This window comes from Lacerta agilis, chromosome 16, assembly GCF_009819535.1.
Source record: "Lacerta agilis isolate rLacAgi1 chromosome 16, rLacAgi1.pri, whole genome shotgun sequence".
Classification (NCBI taxonomy): domain Eukaryota; kingdom Metazoa; phylum Chordata; class Lepidosauria; order Squamata; family Lacertidae; genus Lacerta; species Lacerta agilis.
In genome coordinates this window covers 17,078,370-17,105,230 of record NC_046327.1, presented here as the reverse complement: position 1 = coordinate 17,105,230, position 26,861 = coordinate 17,078,370, and the positions used below count along the sequence as shown (strand labels likewise).

Here is a 26,861-nt window from a genome sequence, read left to right as displayed (position 1 = left end):
GGTACTAGAATTGCCTTTCAGCAGAATACGCACTGCTAATGTGAGCGCCACCCTACTCACCAGGAACACCACAGGAGGCCCTCCGATTAGGGCCATGGCAGTTGACAGCTTGCGCTTGTTCCCACCGCTGTAGGTGCCGGCACACCTTTCTGCATACTTCACGAGGCCCAGTTTGCGAACAGCCCATTCACCAACCTGCCAGATAGAGGAGGGCAACATGAACAGAGAAGAACAACCCCCAGGCTCGGTGCAGCTTTAAAAAGCTGCTGTTTGCGACTCCAGAGTCCCGCTTAGTTTTATCAGTCTGTTATATATTCCAGGCCATTCAGCACAGCAAACAAGGCTGAAGCACCTCCAAGCTCGTTAAGGTTGGAGACTTGACAATAGCTTTGTTTCTAAAGAAAGTTGAAAGTGGCTCAGTTCACTTCCCATGGTGTAATTGCATCTTTCTTTTCACCCGCTTCTGCCTCTGTTCAATTGGAAACAAACAAACAAAAAAAACAAACAAACCCCAGTGTTGCGTAAGTGGCTTGCTGTACATCATAATAAGTGGGGGCCTCTTTTTCAAGCTGCCTTTGATCCTCTGAAAAACATGACTGTCTATATACAGTCAAAGGAAGCTGATGGCACAGCCAGAACGTTATGCATATCGGGCCACGCTACTGCATTGTTGTTTTGCAAACATTCCTATTGTGTGCGCATTTACTTATTGCTTTAGATCAGGGGTCGGCAAGGCTTACTGGGCATGGGCCGGATCACTCCTGCGGAGATTCTCTGTGGGCCGGGCCGGCGCAGCATGACGCCCAAAATTGCGTCTGTGCATGTCCGTGGCACCGGAAATCGCTTCTGCGCATGCCCAGATGCCGGAAATCACGCCTGCACATCTGGGCATGCGCAGAAGCAATTTCCGGTGCCACGGACATGCACAGACACGATTTCCGGTGTCTGGGCATGCGCAGAAGCGATTTCCAGAGCCACGGAAGAGAGTCCTGGAACTGTGCTGCCAAGTGGGCGGCTCAGTTTGGGACTGGCTCATGGGCCAGTTAAGCGACCCTCATGGGCCGCTTCTGGCCCATGGGTCTTAGGTTGCCGACCTCTGCTTTGTTGTTTGTTGCAAGCTGCCACATGTTTATGGTGAAGCAAGATAGAAATGTTTTAAAGTAAACAGACATGAATGCTCCCCCCCCCATCACCAACCCTATGGAGTTTGTTGCAGTAATTAGCACTGGTGTTCCCCGTCCTGCCACCTTGATTTTTTTTTTTTACCTTGCAGACTTCTTTCTCAGGGACCCCTCTTAAGAGTGCAAATAATTCCAGGTGTTCTCTCCCCGTCAGCAGTTCATTTATGGCATCGAACTGAGGGCAGTATCCCATATTCTGGTGGACGTCTTGGATGTTAGACAAAATACTGCAACGAGAGAAGATGCAGATCTTGAGCATTTTGCTAGTGGTTTAGCACCGGGTGGACTGTGGTGCACCGACCAACTGGGAATTATCAGACGTTGACAGGTAATGCAAAATAAATAAATAAATAAATACCACTACACGGAATTAAGTTAGAATTTTAAAAGGATGTATGAGAAGTGCTAAACAGACTGTTCAACAAAATTGTGCCGCTGGCAACAACCTTACTAATGTCAATCAAGACTTTTGGAAATGGTGCATTTCAGTACAGAGTTTGTGATCATGGCGTTAAATTCTCCGCCTTTCCTTCTGGTTCATGTTAATGAACAGAGCTGCCAAACATTACGAAAATTCAAATTAGGAAGCGAAAGCACATTTGCATAACCCTAGTTTTTCTAGCCATAGGGAGGGGCAAGAGTTGTGCAGAGTACCGAAGCCACAACTGAAAATCTTATTCAGCCACCCTCCAGGCTCCTAAACTTTTAGCACCTACAGTTGCAAGTTATGGACTTGCAAGCTTGAGGACTTGTAAGGACTCTCAGTGGTTGCTCATGAGGAACCAGGCTGTCTCCGAACTACTACAAACTAAGTTCTTTATTGTGCAGATATTTACAGTGGAGTAACAGTAAAGACGTCCAGCTCATCCCTCTGCAGAGTCCGGGAATGTCCATTTCTGGTTTTTAGTCCAACATAAGAGGCGCGGGATTCTGAACTCCCGCCTCCCCCTTCCACGTCCTTCCTCCCTACGAAAACGGGGCACGGGAAAAGGTCCCTGTCCCCTACTTCCTGCATGGTGCTGAGGCTCTCCAACGCTGCCACAGCCCCTGCCCCGACTTCCTGCTTCCATCTCCCCCTCCCCACTGGAGGCACGGTCGCTTCCTCCACTCGAGCGACTGGTCTCATTTTATTCAATGAAATGTAATTTCATTTCATGCAGCGCAGTGCAAGTCTCTGCTGAAACAAAGCCCCACTTTGAGTTTTGTGGGATTTGTTCCCAGGGACTATCTCTAGGACAGAAACCATTAAAAAAAGTCATGCAGCCAATACTATATTCTACACTTTTCCTGCACTCCTCCAGAATCTCAGCATGCACACAGCTGTGGCCTAAGCTGTGTTCTGATCACTGGAGAACCTACTGATCCCTTCATTTGGCTTCCCATATTTCACTGGCTTTGACAAGGTTAACTTCTCAGCCTAGAAATTCAGGTTTTTAACAAAAAATGAAAATGGGTGTTTCTCAGGATGTTAAATAGTGTGACCAATTCCAAGTTCTTCCCTTGCATTGAATACATACAGCAACCATGAGCATGTCACTGCCCCAACAGTGCAGCACAATCCAGCCTTGCAGACCAAACCAGCTTTTGCTGTGAGTGGCAATGAAATCACATCTGCTCTGTAAGTGCAACAGCAGACAGAAAGGCCAATGGAAAACATGGCTTTCTGCAGAAGGAGCCGCCATTTCTTTTCATACCTGTTGCCCTTAAGGAAAGCATCTCCTCCCGTAACATCTGTGTCTCCTGTCAACATCTTGAATGTGGAGGATTTGCCAGCACCATTCACACCCAGGAGCCCAAAGCACTGCAAAATTAAAAAGACCAGATCAGCACATGCTTGCCCCATTCATCTCTCTCACATTCCTTGTGTTGTTGCATGAAAACAGAAGGAGCCATGGGCAGAGCAGTTTGTAACGGTGGGAGATTCCATGGCAGGGAAACTGGCACTTGTTGTTGTTGTTGTTTTTTAAAGCCGAGGGAGCTTGTGCTGGCCAGAGTAGAAGATGTTTGTGTGGGATTTTCAGCCTCCCCAAGAAGAGCCGCAGCTCTTCCGCCTCGCATCTTGAGCAATGTTTCACTAAATACATGCAAACGACGACTTGGAAATCTTACCTCTCCGGGTGGAATTCCAATGCAGATCCTATCCACAGCAGGCTTTCGTTTCATTCTGTATATCTGGAATGAAGAACAGAAATTTGCTCACAGCTGGCAACAACTAAGCTTTGCCAAACTTAAAACTATGGAGAAACCTGGTCTGAACAAAGACATTGGATTCTTATCTCATTATACATGACAAAGCTATCTTTAGCCATCTCACCCCTTGCCTTTCCCTGCAAGACTAATTGCAGCCCTTAAGAGTGGTCAACAGGTTTTCCACACCTATCAGCTGATCACCCATTCCCACCACCCTTCTGAGTAATACCCCTCCCCACTCCCTCACTATATTTAAGGATCTGGTGACTTCTGTTTCAGTGTACAGTGGTGCCCCGCAAGACGAAAATAATTTGTTCTACGTTTTTTTTCGTATTGCGGTTTTTTCGTCTAGCGAAGCGGCAATGACAGCCGTGCTTTCGCTAAACGAAAAAAAAAAGACGAAAATTTTTCGTCTTGCGAGGCAGCCCCATAGACTTTTTCGTCCAGCGGGGCAGCCTTCCGCAAGACGAATGCCTTCGTCTAGCGAGTTTTTCGTCTAGCGAGGCATTCGTCTTGCGGGGCACCACTGTATCCGAAGAAGTGTGCATGCACATGAAAGATCATACCAAGAACAAACTTAGTTGGTCTCTAAGGTGCTACTGGAAAGAATTTTTTATTTTGCTTTGCATCCTCTATCAGTGCGTTTCTCTTCTTTGGCAAAATCAGTAGCAGGGCCTCTGCCTACGGTTCAGTTTCTCAAAGGACCTCCAGATTTTGTCCTATTTGCTTGTAAATTTGGCCAATCCCAGCAAGTGTATATGAGGGGAAAGCACTTATGTGATCGATGAATGCATGAATGGGGCCATACCAACTAATCCAGGCATAGGCAAACTCGGCCCTCCAGATGTTTTGGGACAACAACTCCCATCATCCCTAGCTAACAGGACCAGTGATCAGGGATGATGGGAATTGTAGTCCCAAAACATCTGGAGGGCCGAGTTTGCCTATGCCTGAACTAATCCCTACTAGTGGCAGACTTTGGACTCTCAAATTTCAGCAGCACTCTGTGTGATGATAAAATTTGGTGCACCCACCCACCTCCCGCACTCTGTTCTGCATTGTTGTCATGGCACCTAGTGCAGTTGAACTGGTCACGCTACCCTAAAACTGCCTTTGTCCCTAGCAGCACTGATGTCAAGAAGTAGGGCAATCATCTGATGTGTATAGTGTTGGGAGGCAGAGCTAGATAGCATAGCCCTGTTCATACGCTGGTTCAGTGAGTGAAGGTTCTTTCTGTTTGAAATGCAGACCATATCAACAGCGGCAATCTCTTTTGATTCCAGGGAATGCATGAAAATTCAGAGTGAACCCAATGAATCTGGGGTGTCACGGAATGGTCGCTATCGACACTTGCTCCATAATTTCAGGCATCCATCAGCAGGAAATTGTACAGAAGCACCCTTAGGTGGGTTGCTAGGCCCCATGCACCAGTGGCAATGAAAATGCAGGCTTCCCCCATGCACACCATGCCCAAATAACTTCTCGCTCCTCCTCTCACCTTGGTTAGTTCTTTGATTTCTAAGATGTCGCTCTGCCCACCGCCACCAATGATCCTCTGCCGTTCTCTGTTCACGTCCTCATCCTCTTCATGCACAGGCGGAAGCTTAGCATTGCCAGTTCTGTTGGGGGGGAGGATGCATCACTTGGAAGTTAAGTTTGTGCACCGATAATTCAAGATGCATTCAGTAACAGGCAGACCGGTCCTAGACTTCTGGATCCCATTCCAAAGGTGGAGTACACAATCCTCTTTTGTATTTAATTAAGGTTCAAACACGGGTAGGGATGCAGGTGGCGCTGTGGGTTAAACCACAGAGCCTAGGGCTTGCCGATCAGAAGGTTGGCATTTCAAATCCCCGCGACGGAGTGAGTTCCCGTTGCTGTGTCCCAGCTTCTGCCAACCTAGCAGTTCGAAAGCACGTCAAAGTGCAAGTAGATAAATAGGTACTGCTCCGGCGGGAAGGTAAATGGCGTTTCCGTGTGCTGCTCTGGTTCGCCAGAAGTGGCTTAAGTCATGCTGGCCACATGACCTGGGAAAACTGTCTGCAGACAAACGCCAGATCCCTTGGCCTATAGAGCGAGATGAGCATGCAACCCCAGAGTCGTCCGCGACTGGACCTAACGGTCAGGGGTCCCTTTACCCTTTACCTTTAACTAAGGTTGAAACTCATTCTTTAGCTAATGGCCAGCTCCCAGCACATCCTGGAAATTAAAACACAATTCCGCGAGCCACTTCACACCTTACATTTTAAGGTGTGGACCTTTAACATTTGTAGGCAGCTCGGGGAGTTTGTTTTTGGCTGAGGAGTGGGATAAAATGCTATGAATGAATGAATGAATGAAGCATGGGTTTCTGATGCTATCATTGCTCCCTTGTGTTTCCTCTTTTCTGACTTCACTTACTGGGGGGGAGGGGTGGTAGAGACGCTTGTCTTGGCCGCTCTCCCCCACCCCCACCCCAATTATTTGGATCCTCAAAATATGCATATGCCTTTCCCCAGGATGGGTGTTCATTCTCACACAAAGGCCATTTTACCTGGATTTGATAAAGAACCTGTACTGGATAAGCACAGTGATGAGGAAGAAGACGACTCCTTCCACAGCCATGGCGAAAAGATTCCTTCCCACCAGGTCCCAGGAGAGAGGAGACACAAAGCGGTTCTCGCCTAATGGGGAAGAGCAGAGGCTGTCACCCAACTGTCCTATCAGACCTCTAGGAAGCCCCCCTATTACAACGCTGTATGCAGCAAGCTCGTATCTAAGAGCAACGCATACTGTGCTGATCTTTAATATACGTCAGATGTTTATCGCAACAGAGACACAATTTAAACAAATGCCAACAGTGCCCTTCAGCTCTCTATATTGGACAAACAGGCCAAGCCCTACGCCAAAGGATAAATGGACATAAATCTGATATCAGGAATCACAAGACAAGAGAAACCAGTAGGAGAACACTTCAATCTCCCAGGACATTCTATACAAGATCTCAAAGTAGCTGTCTTAATACAAAGGAATTTCAGAAATAGACTGGAAAGAGAAGTTGCTGAATTGCAACTCATTACCAGACTCAAAACCACAGAGAGACCTGGTCTGAACAAAGACATTGGATTCTTATCTCATTATACATGACAAAGCTATCTTTAGCCATCTCACCCCTTGCTTTTTCCTGTAAGACCAATTGCAGTCGTTAACAGTCATCAACAGGTTTTCCACACCCATCAGCCAATCACCCATTCCCACCACCCTTCCGAGTAATACCCCTCCTCACTCTCTCACTATATATAAGGGTCTGGTGACTTCTATTTCAGTGTATCTGAAGAAGTGCGCATGCACACGAAAGCTCATACCAAGAACAAACTTGGTGCTACTGGAAGGATTTTTTTTATTTTTTATTTTGTTTTGACAATTTAAACACTCAGCAAACCTGATGGCTAGCACCCGAGATGTTCTAATGCTGATTTTAGTAATCTGCAAATTACCAAGGATTTCCCCCACACACTGCACAGGAAACCCCTGAGTTTACTTCTGATCTAAGAGTCAATCCTCCCCCCACCCCCAGATTGTAAACATGATACAAAAATGTGAATTTGTTGCCGCTTGTTACCCATACATTAAAGCATCTTAGAATGAACACCTAAAAGATTGGTTGCATGCAAATTGGATCTCATATTCTGATCTTCCTGACGACAAACAGTACTTTTGAAAGCACATTCCTATCCCAAATGGTTGCAAAGTTATGCCTGGAACTATGTTGAGTAAAGGCTGCTGAAATATCTGAAGCCAAACAGGTGGCCAATTAAGTTTTCCAATGCTTGGGGTGGAGAAGAACATAATTATTTTGGCCTCCCTCTACATTGTGTAAAATGGTTAAGAATTGCAATATAATACACAAATGCACTTAATTTACATACTTTATACAGGTTGTAAAACTTAGTTTTCTCAATGCAAAATGTGGGTTGTTTGGTTTCAGAGTATGGTCCCAACAGTGCCTTTCAGCCCAAGTCTCCACAATCTAGGACGATGCCACTAGGCCAACATCTCACTTACCAAATCTTTCTAGGGCATCTGCCATAGCTTGGTTTTTCACCATGTCAATCAGGCCCCGGCCAAGGCAGAAATGGGGGAAGATGAGGAATACTGACTTCAGGATGTCATTGATGTCTGTCAACTTCTAAAGACACAAAATCAGTGGCAGTCAGTTGCTTGGAAATTTACAAAAACAACAACAAAAAAGGGACAGCTATCAAGAGGCAGAGAATGGAAAAAACTCACGAGAACTTCTCCAGATAAGAGTTAAGCATGCACCCACTGAAATTAAGACTAAAATGATTTTGAGATTTTCGAAAATGATTCGAGGACTTATTTCTTTGGCATAAAAGAATTCAGGTTGGTTTTGGGTTAAAAATGTAGCAGATTTAAGGGCAATGTCGCATTATTGTAGCCAAAATTAATGGCTTACCGTGAGCGAACAGGGTGCCAGTGCATGCAGCCCTGAAGCTCTACTTTTCTACTGATAGAAGCAATAAACCATCAAGTCTTGGCTTGCTGCTACATCCGAATCAGGGTTGTGCTTTGTTTTTCCTGAACATGCCAGGTTCAAACTTGGGCTTTTTTTTCAGAAGAAACAAATCAAAATCCCAGTTTGGACATAACAACAACACAAGCTGCATGGCTTGTTGCTCTTGTTTGTGCAAGGACAGGGGCAAGGCAGAGCAACTGGGCGGTGTTCACTAGCGTGCTGCTTGGCTTATTGCGACATGCAAATTGGTCCACTGTGCTCAATCCAAACGGACCGGTACCTTCCAGTGTTGAACTCTGAAACAGAACCTGATCTGGTTCAGATGTCACACAATCTTTTAAAAAATTAAAAAATAAAGTGCAGCAAACAGCAAAGCAGTGTGCCATGCTGGTTGTGACCGCCGAGAACTCACATTGCTGGTGAAAAGCTCGAGGACAAAAGTGGCGACACTCCCGTTAATACCAATGAAGAGGTTCACGCTGGTGAGCACCACGTATGCCGTGCTGGGGATCTTGAACACAAAGGATGCCGGGTACATGAGAGGCGTTATGGACCACCTGGGAAACAGAAAGGATGTGACATTAAGGAACCCCATTCCTACATCTCGATCGGTCGTCAGCACCTGAGCCGAGAGGACCTCCCTTACCCATAGAGCAGGAGGAGAAGAGCCAGCACAGGAAGGTTACTTGAGGACACGTAGGATTTCTGTTGGAAGCCAATGAAGATGATGATGACCAAGGTGGCTGGAACTACATAGTTGCACTGCGAGTTGAAAAGAGAGAAAGGAAAATGCAATCACAATAGCTGCAGCTTAAAGGATTCAAATGACCATAATATTAAATGTTAGACAGTGTAGGGTTTTCCCCACTATCATAGAAAGCAACCCTAAAGTCAAGCAACGGACAAAACTGAGTTTCTCTGGATTGCAACCGCAGTGAGACAAAGATGGTGCAAGAAGCAGAATTCTCTCTCCTCCTTTGCACAACACTGTCAGGTAGATTGACAGAAAAGGGAAGGAAGCCTGATAAGAAGAAGAAGAAGAGGAGTTTGGATTTGATATCCCGCTTTATCACTACCCGAAGGAGTCTCAAAGCGGCTAACATTCTCCTTTCCCTTCCTCCCCCACAACAAACACTCTGTGAGGTGAGTGGGGCTGAGAGACTTCAAAGAAGTGTGACTAGCCCAAGGTCACCCAGCAGCTGCATGTGGAGGAGTGGAGACACGAACCCGGTTCCCCAGATTACGAGTCTACTGCTCTTAACCACTACACCACACTGGCTCTCATAAGACTTTATGATGCCTATATTACTCTCTTAGCAGGTCAGAGTGCGGGGATAGGCATGCAATACACACTTCAGATTCACTCTTTGATAGAATATGTTCTCTCTCTAAAGACAAAAGTAAGTGTGTGGGGGGGGGGAGAGATACTGCAGAAACATATATAGTCTTACCATATCCCACACAAAATTGGCCAGCCAGTAGGTCACTGGCTTCACGCCACAGATGAACTGCAAGTGCTTGGCCTTGGTGACACGCTCCTGGATCAAGAAAACCACAAAGCTGGCCGGGACAAAGGACATGGCAAAGATGACGCAGATGGAGACCAAAACATCCACCGATGTCGTCATCCTGAGCAAAGACAAAATTTCAAGAGAGGGTGAGAAATGAGCTTGTAGATTTGACCGGGTGCACCCACCATAACCCATTGCTCAGCTATATCCTTGGTTAGGAGTACCCATGGAAACAGGCCAGTTTCTACCACGCCCTGTAACCGCAGAAGCAGAAACTGGACCTAACTCTCCTGTTTAATTTCCCCTTCTCCCCTTATCCTCTCCGCATCCACCCGCATCCGGGACGTACAAGGCGACTTCAGAGAGCTGCTGCTTGGTGAGGTTCAGAGGGTGGTTGAAGGCCGTGATGCCGTAAGCGCTGGGGTTCTCTCCCTCTTGCAGGTTGGCGCGCAGAATGGCATTGTTCATCATGTTGAGAAAGGCGCTGATGGCGTGCCAGCCTTTGTTGTTGAACCACACCTGGAAAGGGCACACAGTGGAATTAACGAAGAGTAACGCAGAAGCGAATTTGGCCTTTTCTCTTACCAGGTCAGTTTCAAACATAGTAAGAGGAAAGGCTTCTGGGTGTCTCAGTGAAGTATGCCTTCAATTTTATTTTATTATCAAGTGCTTTAGCTGTTACAACTTTGAGAGAAGCCTCTGTGGACATTCAAGAACAACTTGCCCCTGGGCTACCAGGATACAGAACGAGCAGGTGGAATTACCTTTACATTATCATTTGTGTCCATGCCCTTCATGAAGCTCGACAGGCTGTTAAGGAAACGTTCTCCAGAGCCCCCCTAAAAGGAATAATAACAAAGAACATGAATTGGAATATGCTTGTGGGGTGGGGGGGGACACAATCCTACACAAGTATACTCAGAAATACCCTCAAATTCACTGGGGCTTACTCCCAGGTAAGTTGTTATAGAATTGCAATCTTGGGTACCAAAGTTTGCACTGTTCAGCTGTTTTAGAATTCCTTCCTGCCCTTTCCCAAAAGACAACCTACATTCCAAATGAAGTAGCAAGGCCCAAGCCATTTATTTTCGCATAGAAATCTCTGCTCTGTTTACCTTGGCTATTTCCAAGATTTTCTTCACTTGCTTGATTGCTTCGTTAACTTCTTCACGGCGAGGGAGCACAAGAGAGCTACTGGCTCCCAATGAAAAGCCACCATACCTAGGAACACATTAAAACCAGATTGATTTTTATGGTTTGTGTATATGAGTCTTCCCACTCCATTAAGAGACTTTTGCTTTTCTTGTCAGCAATTTCGGGTTTGCAATTCTGGTCTGCTGCTCAAGAAAAAGAAATTAAATTGTTGGGATGCACAGCTCTCTGGAGCCTCACACTGACTGAGATAATAAAATAATAACGTACACGGGGGGGGGGGGGGCAACTCCCAAGAGACTGTGATCTACTCACAGAGTTAAAGACTGGCAGTGATCTACCCCATTTTGGGTAGATCACTTTGGTCTCCTAAGATGGTAAAATTCATGTTAAATTGCTGTTTTAGGGGTTGTTTTTAAAAGTCTGGAATGGATTAATCTGTTTTGCATTACTTTCTATGGGAAAGCGCACCTTGGTTTTGGAACAGACCTCCAGAACGGATTAAGTTTGAGAACCAAGGTACCACTGTACAGTTAAAGCACAATTTTGTCTTTTCTCTTACTTGTGTCTGCTTCCCATCCCTTTCCCCACAGAGTTGTTGCTTCCCCCCTTCTGTTGCTGCACCCTGTCCTGCTTGGACATTCCCTATTGCAGACAGCACTGTTATGCTCATTTCCGGCTTGTGGGCTTCACATAGGCTTCTCCTGTGAAAACAGGATGCTGGACTAGATAGGCCTCTGGTCTGATCCAGCAGAGCTCTTCCTGTGCTCTTTTCCCTTCCATGAATGGCTCCACTATTGCCAATATGGGATACCCAACAAAACAGAACACCACCATCATTTTTCCGGTATGCAAGGTATCCATAATGACTTATGCTAGTAACAGTTTCACACATTCCAGGTTTGTATGAATATCCTCAATGTTGGCTGAGAATGGACTTGAACTCCCAATATTATCTGAACAATATTGCCACTTGCATGTCCACATGCAAAGTTAGCATTTCATACATGCCTGCGAGTCACATTATCTCCCCGTGGTCAGATACACTGAGTGAATAATTACTGGGTAAAAAGAATGATCTAATACTGCAAATGTATTTCGGGAGTTCCTATCGTTCTGAAACTAGAAGCAGGAGGGGATGAACAAGCCTCGCCAATTAAAAAAATACAAAAAAGAAAGGTGTATTTACCTGAATTCATTCACCCAAAACTTATAGTTCAAACTGTGGATGCAAAAAGAAGAGAAAGAGGGTTTGTTACGCTGGACACAATGAAGTAAAGCAGGGGTAAACCTGCAACTTCCAGATGTTCTCGGACTACAACTTCCATCTTCCCTGACAGGCTGGGGTGATTGGAGATGGAGTCCAAAAACAACTGGGAGGACATCATGTTGTTAAAGCATACTGCACATCAGGTACCTTTTCCCGATGATCTGTGCATAGGTCTTCACCAGGTAATCAGAAATGTTGCGGCCTGTCAGGTTTTGCAGGATATCTGTAGTGTTCAGTACTCTCTGTGGCCAATGCGGGGGAAAGAAGAAACCCAAAAGATAAATCAAGGGTTTTATCGGCTATGAAATACCTCGAATGCTGTATGTCATTCATTTGGTCTACCTGAAATCTAATGCTATGAAGAAACATAGAGCTTTTGTGCGGAAACCTGATGGAATTTAATCAGCTCATGGCTGGTAAAACAAGATATAGCCATAATGAGAGGATTGGACAAGGGCACAATGGCATATCTAAAAAAACAATAATATTGTTAGGTACCCACAGGAAGGTTCAGTTCTTGCTGCACTTACAGAGGCTGATCCTTTCCTCTGGAGTCATACAGGATCCGGTGAGAGTGTTTTGACTAGTTATAAAAACCTCTTTTATTCAGAATATAAAATGTTATGCTTGAATATATAAATATATGTTGTACTTCATTATTATCATCGTTGGATGTTTTGAGTTGCCTGGTGTGCTTTGTTAAGTGTAGGCAGAAAGTGTTTATTTTATTATTTGTTTATAAAAAAAATCTATATGCTGCTAATTTATTTATTTATTTTTTAAAAATCCCAGAGCGGCTTACAATTGTACATAAAAAAAGCATATGTAACCTTGCACACAAAAAAAACACCGTACCTAGCCTTTTCTACATGCCAAAGTAACCAAAGTATTTTTTACCTGGGGAGGAGGCAGGCCACCAGCTGCTGCGGGGCATACTGGGAGCATCTTCTTCACCGTCTCGTTGCTACAGATGCAAGATGGGGAGGGGTTCTCCATAGTCCAATTGCCATTCCGGAAGATTTCCATCAGTTCCTCAGGCACAGGATCAGTGGTCCACTCCTCTTCGCCTACTGAGCAAGGAGTATTCCTGCACAAAAAAAGGCAGAAGAGTCAGAACAGCATCAAAGTGTTTCAGAAATCAGATCGTCCAGATTGGCAGGGTTAAGGACCGCTGTTGTCTTTGTCACCTGCTATGCACTAGCAGCTGTTGTGGTCAGTTCATCTGTCCCACTTCTAAATTGCACTTTAAGCAGATTACGGTTGAGAGGAAATGGGATATACAGTCATACCTCGTGTTAACATTCACTTCGGGTTGCTTTTTTCGGGTTCCGGACATGGCAAACCCAGAATTGTTTACTTCCGGGTTTCCCCCGGCGAGCATGCGCAGAAGCGTTCTGCGTGGTTTGAGCATGCGCAGAAGCGTAATATCACGCTTTCGCGCATGCGCAAAAACGTCGCTTGGGTCGCTGACTTTTCGAGGTGCGAACAGCACCCTGGAACAGATCGGGTCCGTAACCCGAGGTACCACTGTAATAATAATTGTTGTTGTTACGGTTCACCAAACGTATAACTTCTGGAACAATTTGATGCTTCAAGTGATAGTTACGATGCTGTGATGTGATGAGTGCCCAGAAGGGACAGGGCACTGAAGCTGCACTTTAAAATACTGGAAACCTAGGCTGGATCTATATTGATCTTCTAAACATTGTTAACAGAACGTTCTATAACTCTTAATGGCAGTTTTCCATTGCTGGTGGCTTGCTGCTCTGAAGCGCCCTCTGGTGTCACATTTTAATGATGCCATTTTTAATGTTGTAAATGACGAGTGTAGATCGGACCCTATTTAGCGACTTCTCTGGGCTGCTGAGATTTTATCAGGATTTCCCCACAGCATGCACTTCCCGACATATTGTAACCGATAGGCTAAAGTCGCAAACAGAGATCTTTTTTATAAGCTGCATTCTGCAGTCAACCTTCGACAGCTCCCACAGAGTCAAGATATACACCCACGCAGCCTTGACAATAACTTCAAAGAGAGGCATTAAGGAAAGAGAGCTGACTTCACCTCCACCTGCAACCCCCGCTTTCCACAAGGTTTTTGCAAAGGTTCCACTTACGGAATGGAATATCCTTCCATGCAGCGGGTACCGAAACCAGGTTTGTTGAGGAGAGCATCCAAAAGCTTCTGGGTTCCTGTGTCTTCTGGAGCATCATTGCTATGGGATCAAAGACACCATTAGGGGCCTGAACTACAATGCAGGCCAAGAAAGCAACCAACACACTGAGGCATAGGAAGAGAGAAGCGCTCAGGGAGATGAAGTCTTCGCTTCAAGAAACAGTAAGGTAAAGGGACCCCTGACCATCAGGTCCAGTCATGTCCGACTCTGGGGTTGTGGCGCTCATCTCACTCTATAGGCCGAGGGAGCCGGCGTTTGTCCGCAGACAGCTTCCGGGTCATGTGGCCAGCATGACAAAGCCGCTTCTGGCGAACCAGAGCAGCGCACGGAAACGCTGTTTACCTTCCCGCTGGAGTGGTACCTATTTATCTACTTGCACTTTGACGTGTTTGCGAACTGCTAGGTGGGCAGGAGCAGGGACCGAGCAACCCTGTGGCAGGGATTCGAACCGCCGACCTTCTGATCAGCAAGCCTTAGGCTCTGTGGTTTAACCCACAGCGCCACATGGGTAAAGCAACAGTAGCTGTGCCTTATTGTTAGTACTTTTGTTGTTTGGAATGCACAAATTTTATTTGGGCAGGAAGGCTGGGTAATAACAACAAAAAGCCAGCTGGTGTTCTCATTGCACATTTCGCATTTTACTTCTATCTTCCCTCCCACCTCCGTTGCACAGTTTGAAACGTACCTGATAAATGTGTACTGCTTATCATACATCCATGGTTGCAACTCCAAGCTGGGGTATTTACCAAAGGGAGGCACAATCAAACTGAATATAAGAGCAATGCAGACGAAGACCGCTGGGAGAACAATCTGAAAATTATTAAGTGGGGAGAGGGAAGAGTCATTCACATCAAATGTCCTGAGAAATAAGAATGCCCCCTCACGCTCACACTCAGTTCTTCCCACTTCTAAAACCTTGACACCAACAGTTGTGTCAACTTGATCACTGAACTGAAGACTTATTTAACCGCACTGCCCTCTGGCGGTAACGATGACAAATGAAACTCACTATCAAAATTAGCCTGCTTAGATTGGATAAACGGGTGTTCGTATCAGTTCTGCTGTTTCAAGTCTGCTAGCTGCTATTGAATGTCAGCTAACCAGATTCTATCAAATTCCAAAAACAACCTGGGTGCAAACTTGCCTGTGAGACAGAATAGTAAGTAAGTAAGTAAAATTTATTACGGCCATTGGCCCATATCAAGAACAAATCAGACAAACGAACGAAACATAGAATTTAAAACAACTTGACGTAAGACAATTAAAAAAAAACGAGGCAGCAAGACTGCAATTTAAACAATATCAAATCTAGCAACCCATCAAGAACAACATTTTACCTCAATTTAGTTAATACATATACAGCATAGGGATTCAGCTAAAACTTAATTTAAGAGTTGATTAATAACTTAATTTCTTCTTAATGATACTTAGTATTAGTTAAAGTATCGAAACTATGCAGTGACCCATTTCTCTTTTTCTGGGATAGGACATTTATCAAAAATCTAGCGACTGTAAGAGATCTACTCGGTTCCTCATCATTCAATAAATGAATTAATTTAGCCTCCTGGGTTCTATCAGCCTGTCCTATCAGAAGTGGGGACAGAAGTCTAGACCGGGCTGCCGAATAAGCTGGGCAGGAAAAAAGTATATGCTGTAATGTTTCTACGGAACCACTATTACAGTCGCATAGCAATGAGATCTGGCCATTTGAGAGTCTGTTGCCCATGACATTAGAAGGAAAGGCATTGAATCTGGCCTTGATAAAGGCATACCTATGCGCCGCCACAGAAATAGAAGATAAGTAAGATGGTAATTTCGTTATTGGTGCTAACCCCAGGTTTGTTGGTGAACAGGTGCCACCTCCTGTCAGAATGTTATGCTGGAGATCAACCTCCTTTAGCCTTATATTAACAGAATCTGTCTCAAGCGGTGCATTTATGAAACGCGAGGGAAATGTTTTTGAGAAACCAATAAAATGCAACCCACCCGCCCCACTTTGTAGCAGGCAGACCCCACCTCACCTGGGCAAAGAAACCTTTCCTGCTGCGTTTGGCAATCAGCAGCCTCTTCCAGAGGAGAGCTACAAACTGCTGCTGCATCAGCTTCCAGCCCTTTATCTGGCTGGATCCTTTGCCATCCATCCCACTCAGCAGGTCGGTCTCTCGAGATTCTGCAGGCAAACAATTGCAGGTCATGAGACACTCACCCCTCTCACCTAAGCCAAGCAATCTCCCCTAGGCAGGATGTTAAATTCTCTGATTTAACACATTCATCAAATGCAAGAACCAGTATGAATATTTAAGCAGGGAGAAATGTATTACATCATCAGCCAAATGTTCTAACAGCTTTTTGAGGTTGAAGGCATGCCAGCTCCTCCTGCCTTTGATGTAGCTGAAGGAAAATGCTGGCAGGCACGCAACAGAGAAACCCTCGCTGATATAGCTAACAGGCCTGTACGTGGATCCATAATGCAGTTTGGCTGGCCTACATTTATGGGATGTTGAACTTGCAGTTATAAACCTCCAGAGATAAGGCGTTGGGGACTGCTCTTCTCGGTCCATTGTCACACTTGGCTAGAGGTTTTATAGGGCGCTGTTGGCTGGCTTGGGCTGTATTTGGGACTAAGAGCTGGCTCACACATGCATGGAAAACACTTGGCTACTCTTCACTTGATGATTCAGTCTGATGGCTTGTCAAGCCATGCAAGTCTTCACCTGAAACATGGCCATCGGGTGATTAACATGTAGGGTGTACATCATGCCTTAGCCCAGGGATGTCCAACTTCCAAGAAATCTACTTCCACTATAAATAAACTGGCAGTGATCTACCCATTGGATTGACCAAGGTTGTTGAGCTTTTTTTAGGGGGGGGGGTCGATCGCTGGAGATCACGCGATTGACCAGGATCGACCAGGGACAGCCCGTGATCAACCGGTTGGACAGGCCTGCCTTACCCTATCGGCAACTCTGTTTCACCCTTTAAATGCAGTGTGCCGTATTATACTTCAGTAAAGGGAGACCAGTTGTGGGCTCTCCCTTCCTGGAGTTTTGAAGCAGAGGTTGGAGAGCCATCTGCTGGGGGGTGGCATTGTCCCTCTAGCTCTGGATTTCCTGCTACACACTCTGGGTTGAAGTAGCCCCCATCTGCCTGGCTCCATGAAACACACAGGGACCCTTTTCATCTTTTACCTGGGTCCACGTCGGAATCATTGGGGTCAAAAGCATCATCTTCTGTGAATGGACGGAGGCAGCTTTGCCTGTCTCCAAAGACTCGGTTTCTTCTGGCTGGTAACGTGCCATCTGAAAGGGAAAGCTCGAGAGTTAGCTTACTGAGTTTCACCAGAAATGTTCAGCTGGCTCCATCTTCTTCTACCCTAACTAGAGAAGTGACACTAATGAACTGTTGCAGCAGGAAGTCTTTTCTCAGTAGCAAGAACCCCAGATGAAATGCAGCTTCTAGGAAGTAGCACGCACATTCTTCAAGTTGCAAGGGAAATGCAAAGTGTTATGAGATGAATGCAGGTTTGGTTCAAAACTGAGAGTTGAAATAGAGGGAGAGAGAGGCACATCTCTCCACGCCAAGGGAACCTGTGCCGCCACTCCCTCCCTGAAGATTGCTTCACTACAACTTCCATCATCCCTGGCCATTGGCAATGTGGACTGGGACTGGTGGGAGCTGGAGTCCAACAACATCATACCGGTTCCCAATCCAAACTCCAGCCCCTGGGGCTTGTCAGGGCTGGCCCAAAACATTTTGCTGCCTGAAGTTAAGCAGCAAATGTCCTCCCTCCCTACAGGCTAAGGTGCACAGTCAAAGCAGGTCAATTCCCAAGGCAGAAAATCCCACAAGTACCTTTCCTTTCCCTAGCAGTTCATACACAACAAAAATCAAGCAAAACAAACAATAATTTGCTGCTTTCTCATGACACTCAAAAGCAGCTGCCTGAGATGACTGCCTCACTCTGCCAAACAGCAGAGTGGATTTTTTTTTGTTCTTAGAATATGCAGAAATTATGGGAAAATTTTAAAGAACCATGGAACAGGAAGGAGGGAAATCGATGAATGTATGACTACAATGGTAGATATTTAATGCATATCTGAAAATTTCCCAATAAAAAACATTTTTTAAAAAAAGGATTGCAAACAGGATGGACACAAATGAAGTGCTGCCATGCAGAAATATATATATTTTGGCAGCCCCCACATTGGGGACTGAATAGTCAGATCCGCCAACATCATATTTACCTGAGGTCTCTGCATCCACACCATGTTCCTCTGCCACTTTGAGAAATATCTGCGAGGGAGAAATGTTGAAATTACTGCACTCACCTTTGTCAGACACACAATGGGACCTACTTTCCCCCAAAGATCTCTGTAATTCCCTCCCTCCCACTTTAGAGCACACTGCCAACAGAACATGCAGAGGGGTGAGCCATCTGAACCTCAATAAACTGCTTTCAGTTTAGGGCAGGTTTATACAACTGGGAGAATCGCATGGCAAAGTTTCACCTGGATTAATAATTTCAGGCAGCAAGTGAGGGAATCAGACTTTTTGATGAGGTTTGCCTGAATATTCAGAGAAAGCACATGCCTCCAGAATTGCTGCTATTCCTCAGGCTTGGTGGGAATCTAAATTCATCCACACATTCTGGACAAAGGGTCTCCGATACCGTTTCCAAAATTGTTAAAACAACCTCTCTCGCCAATTCCAGCTTTAGCCCTGCTCTCATTTAAACCTAGATTCTGATCTTACTATTCAACATAAAGACCTAACTTTTCCTTCTACGGACGGCTGCACGTTTGGCGATAGTGTGCTTTTGGAAATCCCAGGCTGAGCTTCCCCTTAACGCATGCTTCAATAATATCTGGGACGTGGTTATTTCAGAGTGAATAACTGGGCTTAGAAAGGTAGCAAAAGGTGTTATAAAGAGAGACACCTTTGATGAAACCTGGTCCCCCCTTCTTTTCAAACGTAAGAGAACTAGATAGCAAATTGTTCCCCCACCACCACTAAGAGAGAGAGAGAGAGAGAGAGAGAGAGAAGAAAAAAATAATTGCTGCTATTTCTTCATTAGGAAGTGCATGGCTCACATACCTCTTCCAGAGTCGTCTCAGAGATGCCATAGCTGGAAATGCCAAGGTCCGAGAGGCGGTCATCAATCTCATGAAACAGCTCCACAAAAGCTCCCTCTTTAGCGGCTTCGTAGGGCAGAACGTAAGTTATCTCATGGCCAATATCTTCCACCAGCCTGGCTTCAGGGACATGCTTCATAATGAGATTAGAAATTGCAGAAACATCTGGAAGGACAAAGATACCATCAAATTCCTCCACTGCTGACTGTTTGCTCTCCATCACACTAATCGCAAACCAGGTTTTTTTTTTTTTAAATATTTGAGGATTTCTGATCCATTTCTCTGGGCAACATTCCTGCATGTAGGATTACAAGTATACACTCGAAACAAAATAGAAAATTCTTTTCAGTAGCACCTTAGAGACCAACTGTGTTTGTTCTTGGTATGAGCTTTCGTGTTCATGCACACTTCTTCAGATACCTTCAGATGCATACACATGAAAGCTCATACCAAGAACAAACACAGTTGGTCTCTAAGGTGCTACTGAAAAGAATTTTCTATTTGTTTCGACTATGGCAGACCAACACAGCTACCCACCTGTAACTGGAAGTATACACTCATAAGGAACCCATCTTTTAGCACAGCGGAACTTACCCTCTGAAACTCCCTGCACATTGAAATTCAGCAGGTAACTTCACCGTACTGTTTTAGGCACGTGCTAAAAACTTTGTTTAGCCAAGCCTGCCCAGATATGTAAAGTTGACATGCATTTAAATGGGTGGTTTTATCTTTAAAATGTGTATTTTTAAACTATTCCTTTTCATTTCATTTTTTTGTTAAGTTGGTTTTTAACTCTCGACTTCTATCGATAATTTTAATGTATATTTTATGTAAGGCACTTGGAGGTTTTGTGATTAAGAAGTATACAGATGTCATTACGAAAATAAAGTAAAATGAATGGTGGAAGATATAAGGTAAATGAAAAAGAGAGGGGAGGAGGAGGAGGAGGAGGAATCTCAATAATAATTTTAAAAATAACACCACCACCACTCTGGTGACTTACAATTATAAAAGGCAGAGACACAAGAAACAACTTGAATGTATTGTTATCTTTTAAAACCCCTTACCTATTGTCAAGGTGTCACTTTCATGGTCACTGCCAAGTCCAGCATCTGAACTGCTCTGAGACACACTGTCATCCTAATGAGAAAAGAAAAGGCGGTCCAATTATCTCTTATCTGAACAAAGTCAGGGTGTTTTTTTAAAAAGAGAGAGAGGGGGGGGGGAAATGCAATTCTCAAGAAACAAAAGGGACACTGATATTATGTTTCTAAGGAGCCCGTGTGGTGCAGTGGTCAGAGTGTCAGTCTAGGTGGGTCTGGGAGACCAGAGTTGAAATCTCCACTTAGCCTTCAAGAGAAAATGGGGTGTGGAGAACCATTTACAATAAACTGAGTTCCTTCTATGACTACATGCTATGATCAAACAGCTTGTACAGACTATAGGAACGCGAGTGGCGCTGTGGTCTAAACCACTGAGCCTCTTGGGCTTGTTGATCGGATGGTTGGTGGTTCGAATCCCCTTGATGGGGTGAGCTCCCGTTGCTCTGTCCCAGCTCCTGCCAACCTAGCAGTTCGAAAGCACACCAGTGCAAGAAGATAAATAGGTATCGCTGCAATTGGAAGGTAAACGGTGTTTCCGTGTGCTCTGGTTTCCATCACGGTGTCCCGTTGTGCCAGAAGCGGTTTAGTCATGCTGGCCACATGACCCAGAAAGCTGTCTGTGGACAAACGCCGGCTCCCTCGGCCTGAAGCGGGATGAGCGCCGCAACCCCATTGTCACCTTTGACTGGACTTAACCGTCCGGGGTCCTTTACCTTTTTACTTTTACCTTTTTTATTTGAAACATATAAAATAATAAAATAATTGTCCAGTAGCACCTTAGAGACCAACTAAGTTTGTTCTTGGTATAAGCTTTTGTGTGCATGCACACTTCTTCATACACCTGCACACGAAAGCAGGTATATGAAGAACAAACTGCACAAGAACAAACTTAGTTGGTCTCTAAGGTGCTCCTGGACAATTATTTTGTTTTTTTATATGTTCCGACTGCATCAGACCAACACGGCTACCTACCTGAATCTAGAACCTTTTTTATTGTACAGACTATTTCTGGTTATGGGCTAAAGGAATAGGATATGTGACTTGAGGGGCCCCAAAATCTCCCCATTGTTTCTAGAAGAAATCAGGAAACTGCGCCCCTCCCCCTCTCCCCTTGACAGCACTTCTGAAAGCAGTACCTTTTTCAGGTAAGACACGGTGCTGCTACTGTTCCTGTAGGAGCTCAGTGAGGAATCCACATCCTTCTTGACTAAGGTCAGATAATATCCAGTCCCCAACTGGTTCTTCAGGAACAGCGAAGAGCCAACGCAGCACAGTTTGCCGTGAGAAATGATAGCAATTCGGTCTCCAAGGATGTCCGCCTCGTCCATATGGTGCGTGGAGAGAATGATGGTGCGACCTGACAACCAGGAAGAGAAGAAGCCAAAAACACCAGACTGGTTTAGTGACTGTGCACCCATATATTGTTCCTAACAAATGGCAGCTTAGGGAAAGCTGGTTTACATTAAGGAAACAGCATAGCCCTACAGCATCATAGTCCCAATCCAACTATGGGAAGGTGGAGTGGCTGAAGCTGCTTTAGGAGACACTTATAGAAATGAGGGATCTGGTTGCAGATCTCCACTAACTTGTCCAGTTTGGACTTGTTATAAAAATTCTGTAACTGGGTCCGTCTCCAGAAGGTAGTCCATAACCCCGGGAAGAGCGCTATATTTTAAGAGCCCCTTCCCGACAATGCAGCACAAAGACAAAGACAATACCGAGTCTCCCAAAGCAAGGCCTTGTTTATTAGAAACTGCTGCAGCAGGGTGTTTTGCAAGCAAAAGACCTCGAACAATGGCGCGCAAGCTCCTATATAGACTTTTGAAATTGCCCCCCTCCAGCTCAAGACCACCCCTCCATACATCATACATACATCACAAATTGGGAGGGTCTGTTAGCAGTGATCTGAGCATCCTGGACCCTGCCCCCATGTCTCCTCTTGCCCTCCACCAAACCCATCAAGGGAAAACAAAGGAGATATTTACATTTTCCTGCTTCCCAGCAAAGTTAATCACAGCCTTTTGTCTGGCACTGGTATCAGGATGCCAAGGATTACTGAGATAATGGGAAGGTTCCCCAACCCCCCCATTCCTTGCAGAGAAGCAGTTTATCAGTTTGGGAGTGAAAAATGGTGTGAGGTCTGTTCTTCCTATGTTTGCTTGGTGAATTTTATATATATATATATATATATATATATATATATATATATATATATATATATATATATATATATATATATATATGACCTTAAATTCTTACAACAGACTCAAGTCTTTAAAAAAAAACAACAACCCATGATTGAGCTCTCTGTTCATACTAACTTTGCCATCTAATCAGGATTTTTATAGGACAGGTTTTTTTTTTAATACTGGTACACAAATAAAGAAAAGGACAGTCCTCTCCAACCATTCGCCAATCTTCCTTCTTCAGCTCCATTTGTGGATCCGTTTCCAAATTGCACGTTAACTTACTTATATAGGAGGAGGAGAAAGGTGGGGTCTAAAATCTCTAAAGGCCAGCAATACCAGAAGGGAGTCATCAAAGAGACACCAGGGAACATGGCTGCAACGCAGAACCGCCACACCGTACGGATGCAACTTTTCACTGGGTCACAAGAGGAAAGGGCAAGTAGTACCTTGGCGATATTTCACAAGCAGCTCCCAGATCCCTCTGCGAGAATAAGGGTCAACGCCAGCCGTCGGCTCATCCAGAATGACAACCTTAGAGCCGCCTACAAAGGCCAAAGCTACTGAAAGCTTTCTCTGCATGCCACCTACGAAGCAAAACCAGATAAGATTCAGTCTAATTTAATCTAGGGTTCGATTCCGCTTTACCTGGGGTGGTCTGTGGAACTGCTGCTATGCACTTAGAAGAGAAGTATTTCTCTTCAAATAGCAAATAGAAGGGGAAGAAATGGAGGCAGTGAGAGATTTTACTTTCTTGGGCTCCATGATCACTGCAGATGGTGACAGCAGTCACAAAATTAAAAGTCGCCTGCTTCTTGGGAGGAAAGCAATGACAAACCTAGACAGCATCTTTAAAAGCAGAGACATCACCTTGCCGACAAAGGTCCGTATAGTTAAAGCTATGGTTTTCCCAGTAGTGATGTATGGAAGTGAGAGCTGGACCATAAAGAAGGCTGATCGTCAAAGAATTGATGCTTTTGAATTATGGTGCTGGAGGAGACTCTTGAGAGTGCCATGGACTGCAAAAAGATCAAACATATCCATCCTTAAAGAAATCAGCCCTGAATGCTCACTGGAAGGGCAGATCCTGAAGTTGAGGCTCCAATACTTTGGCCACCTCATGAGAAGAGAAGACTCCCTGGAAAAGACCCTGATGTTGGGGAAGATGGAGGGCACAAGGAGAAGGGGATGACAGAGGATGAGATGGTTGGACAGTGTTCTCGAAGTGACTGGCATGAGTTTGGCCAAACTGCGGGAGGCAGTGGAGGATAGGGGTGCCTGGCGTGCTCTGGTCCATGGGGTCACGAAGAGTCGGACATGACTGAATGACTGAACAACAACAATTTAAGTCTAAGACAACATTCCCCAGCTTACTGCCTTCCAGGTACTTTAGACTCCCATCGGCTCCAGACAGAATAGCCAATGATCAGGGTGTATGGGCAATCTATCTGGAATATATTTGTATTTTGAGGCGTTAGTGATCTGACTCAGTTGCCCTCTTCCTGCCTCCTCTTCCTTCCCCCTCCCTATCTCTTGTTAAGCTCTTTGGTGTTTGGAAGGAAGTGATAGTGCTGGTTACCTTCTTTGATGTTGGATACTGTTTGGTCAAAGTGAGGCATTGGGAGAGGGTGGCTAATGAATAATCTGCACACAGCTAGTAATGTATGACTGCATGTAGCCAGTCAGGCAAGCCACAAGGGCTGGCTATCTAGCTATCAATAAATTGGATGGTTTGGGGCAGGGTTTTGGAAAAGCTCGTGCACGGACTGATCGGCCGCAGGGGCCATGAAACCCAAGGCTACCTGAGGGAGCCACTTTGCCACTTCTTGAGGGCTTCCAAGTGGCAGATTGAAGTGCATGCTTGGTATGCATATACTGCTTGCTGTTTAGAATAAAATCTTTAATCTTCTCACTCGCTTGTGTTTTGTATTGCTTCTGAATCTCATTTTAAAAGAACCACCTTGCATTGGGCTAGACACAGGGATGGTGGGAGTTAGTCCAAAACATCCACAGGCATTTGGATGCCAGTTATTGGAAGCCAACAGACAGATTAGATAGGTCTCAGGCCTGATCCAGAAGATCTCTTGTTATGCTTTTCATGCATGGGTATACAGGGCAAGGCAAACAATAGTTGCACTTGGCTGAATAAATGAAATTTACCAGAGAGTTTGCTTGTCTTTGATTTGAGTTTGTGAGGCAAACCAACATCTATGGCCATCTGCTTCATTTCCTTTTTCACCAGCTTTTCCGACAGTCCCTTCAGGCGTGCATAAAACCAGATGTGTTCCTCCACTGTCAACCTAGGTGTGTGGGGAGAACGGCCACATTTTGGTAAGAAAAAACACACATATTGTCTGTTCCTTGTCATCCAGTTTTAAAGTGCTAATAAAAATACATACAGTTGTACCTTGGATCCTGAACGTCCTGGTACTTGGGACGTTTTGGCTCCCAAACACCGCAAACCCGGAAGTGAGTGTTCCAGTTTGCGAATGTTCTTCGGAACCTGAACGTCCGACAGAGCTTCTGTGGCTTCCGATTGGCTGCAGGAGCTCCCTGCAGCCAATCAGAAGCCGCACTTTGGTTTCTGAACATTTTGGAAGTCAAATGGACTTCCGGAACAAATTCCGTTTGACTTCCGAGGTACGATTGTATTCAGAGGCGGAATCCCAAATTAGGCATGATAGGAAACTGCCTTATACCGGGTTGGATAACTGATAATCTCTCTGCTGATTCTCTCTCTCTAAACACACACACACCCCATCACAATCTTGGGGATTTTGCTAGTTAAGAAACCAATTAAAAGGTCCAAGGGAATGGTGATTCATAGCGTGACTCACTCATCAAACAGAACATTGTGCTGGGGGCAGACACCCAGATTCTTCCGGATGGTGCTGAGCTCAGAACGGATGTCTTTGCCAAGGATGAAGGCTGTGCCCGAAGTTGGGGGGAATAACCCAGTCAGGATGGACCTAAATATAACAAAAGGGAAGTTGAGTGCAAACAAGCAAAGCGAAGCATGACTTTGGAAGGTGTTTTCCCACCGTATCAATTTTTGCCCTCTTACATTGTGGTGGTTTTCCCAGCTCCATTGTGTCCCAGGAAGGAGGTAATCTGCCCTTCGTAGAAATTCAGAGTAAGGCCATCGACAGCCAGTTTCTTGCCATCACGGTAAACCTTCACCAGGCTTTGAATCGACACCCCAAGGTGAAGATGACTTGGCTCTTCTTCCATGCAGACTGTTGCAACAGGAAAATAAATCTACTTAGTGAGGCACGGCATGTTTATAATACCTGCTGGACAGCAGGGGGCAGAGGGAGAACTGGGGTGTGACAAAAAAGGGGTTTCCCGAATCCAAGGGGCTGCAGGTCTTAAGAAATCAAACTGAGAACAGCAGGGAGCCTTGTCCATTGGAAAGGATTCCATCAGAGAAGCCTGGTTTCCCACTGAATAAAATGTAGGAGAACACCAGTTGCTTACTTTCAGATGAATTTTTGTGGAGAGAAGGGGTCTGTTGCTCTCCAGATTCCTCGCCACACCAGTAGGACTTCATAAAGGGAAAGTACCAGGGTCTGGGAATGCCGTATTGACCTAAACAAAAAGGGACAAAATGACCTGGGTGAGACTTGGGGGGGGGAATCATTCGGATGTGCAGAAGATAAGATGATTCTCCAAGTACTGAATTTTACAAAGGTTGGAGCCCGATCTGTCCATATTATCTAGTCACTTTACCAAACACCCTTCCCACACCTTTAGGTGGCTAAAGGTAGTTTGTATGGAGTAGCTTCAACCTGCTGGAAACAATCCAGCCAAGGAAGTGAATGTGCTTGGAAAGGAGGGATTGCTAACGGTGCCGGGAACACTTGATCTTTGGAGGAAGCAGCCTCACAACAGTGATGTAAGAGGACCAAAGGCAATTCACTGCCTCAGGCGAAGGACAAGACAACACTATTGTTCTGTTCCATGCACAAAAGCAGGCTGGGTTAGCACTTGAAACCTACTAAAATGCTGGCACCTGAACAGCATCCTCCACTGCAGGATGAGGAGATACAGGGCAAGTCAGATGCAGCTCTGTCCTCTCCTCTTCCCTACAGCCTCCGCTGCCTTAGGTGACCAGCTCACTTTGCCCAACAGCAAAGTCAGCCCTGTCTAATGCATAACCTTTGTATTACATTTTCAGATTTTACAAGAGGAAGAGTAGAAGAGTTTGGATTTGATATCCCGCTTTATCACTACCCGAAGGGGTCTCAAAGCGGCTAACATTCTCCTTTCCCTTCCTCCCCCACAACAAACACCCTGTGAGGTGAGTGGGGCTGAGAGACTTCAGGGAAGTGTGACTAGCCCAAGGTCACCCAGCAGCTGCATGTGGAGGAGCGGAGACACGAACCCGGTTCCCCAGATTACGAGACTACCACTCTTAACCACTACACCACACTGGCTCTCTCA

The 26,861-nt window shown here is 45.3% G+C and overlaps 1 protein-coding gene across 3 annotated transcripts in view; it reads right to left on the bottom strand.

Annotated features, from left to right (window-relative positions):
* ABCA1 (ATP binding cassette subfamily A member 1) overlaps nucleotides 1-26,861 on the bottom strand; it is a 104,621-nt gene that overhangs the window by 6,749 nt on the left and 71,011 nt on the right. For all 3 annotated transcript variants that reach the window (XM_033174022.1, XM_033174023.1, XM_033174024.1), the window contains 29 exons: nucleotides 25,896-26,006; nucleotides 25,483-25,654; nucleotides 25,256-25,387; nucleotides 24,579-24,718; nucleotides 22,868-23,005; nucleotides 21,369-21,589; nucleotides 20,197-20,269; nucleotides 19,092-19,294; nucleotides 18,242-18,290; nucleotides 17,186-17,296; nucleotides 16,019-16,167; nucleotides 14,683-14,807; nucleotides 13,938-14,036; nucleotides 12,718-12,907; nucleotides 11,968-12,062; nucleotides 11,740-11,772; nucleotides 10,514-10,619; nucleotides 10,163-10,237; nucleotides 9,748-9,917; nucleotides 9,339-9,516; nucleotides 8,534-8,649; nucleotides 8,300-8,444; nucleotides 7,416-7,539; nucleotides 5,905-6,034; nucleotides 4,870-4,990; nucleotides 3,291-3,353; nucleotides 2,876-2,982; nucleotides 1,267-1,408; nucleotides 61-195 (listed from right to left, as the gene is read on the bottom strand). In XM_033174022.1, the coding sequence (XP_033029913.1) occupies nucleotides 61-195; nucleotides 1,267-1,408; nucleotides 2,876-2,982; nucleotides 3,291-3,353; nucleotides 4,870-4,990; nucleotides 5,905-6,034; nucleotides 7,416-7,539; nucleotides 8,300-8,444; nucleotides 8,534-8,649; nucleotides 9,339-9,516; nucleotides 9,748-9,917; nucleotides 10,163-10,237; nucleotides 10,514-10,619; nucleotides 11,740-11,772; nucleotides 11,968-12,062; nucleotides 12,718-12,907; nucleotides 13,938-14,036; nucleotides 14,683-14,807; nucleotides 16,019-16,167; nucleotides 17,186-17,296; nucleotides 18,242-18,290; nucleotides 19,092-19,294; nucleotides 20,197-20,269; nucleotides 21,369-21,589; nucleotides 22,868-23,005; nucleotides 24,579-24,718; nucleotides 25,256-25,387; nucleotides 25,483-25,654; nucleotides 25,896-26,006 (3,653 nt within the window). The remainder of the gene's footprint in view (nucleotides 1-60; nucleotides 196-1,266; nucleotides 1,409-2,875; nucleotides 2,983-3,290; nucleotides 3,354-4,869; nucleotides 4,991-5,904; nucleotides 6,035-7,415; nucleotides 7,540-8,299; nucleotides 8,445-8,533; nucleotides 8,650-9,338; nucleotides 9,517-9,747; nucleotides 9,918-10,162; nucleotides 10,238-10,513; nucleotides 10,620-11,739; nucleotides 11,773-11,967; nucleotides 12,063-12,717; nucleotides 12,908-13,937; nucleotides 14,037-14,682; nucleotides 14,808-16,018; nucleotides 16,168-17,185; nucleotides 17,297-18,241; nucleotides 18,291-19,091; nucleotides 19,295-20,196; nucleotides 20,270-21,368; nucleotides 21,590-22,867; nucleotides 23,006-24,578; nucleotides 24,719-25,255; nucleotides 25,388-25,482; nucleotides 25,655-25,895; nucleotides 26,007-26,861) is intronic.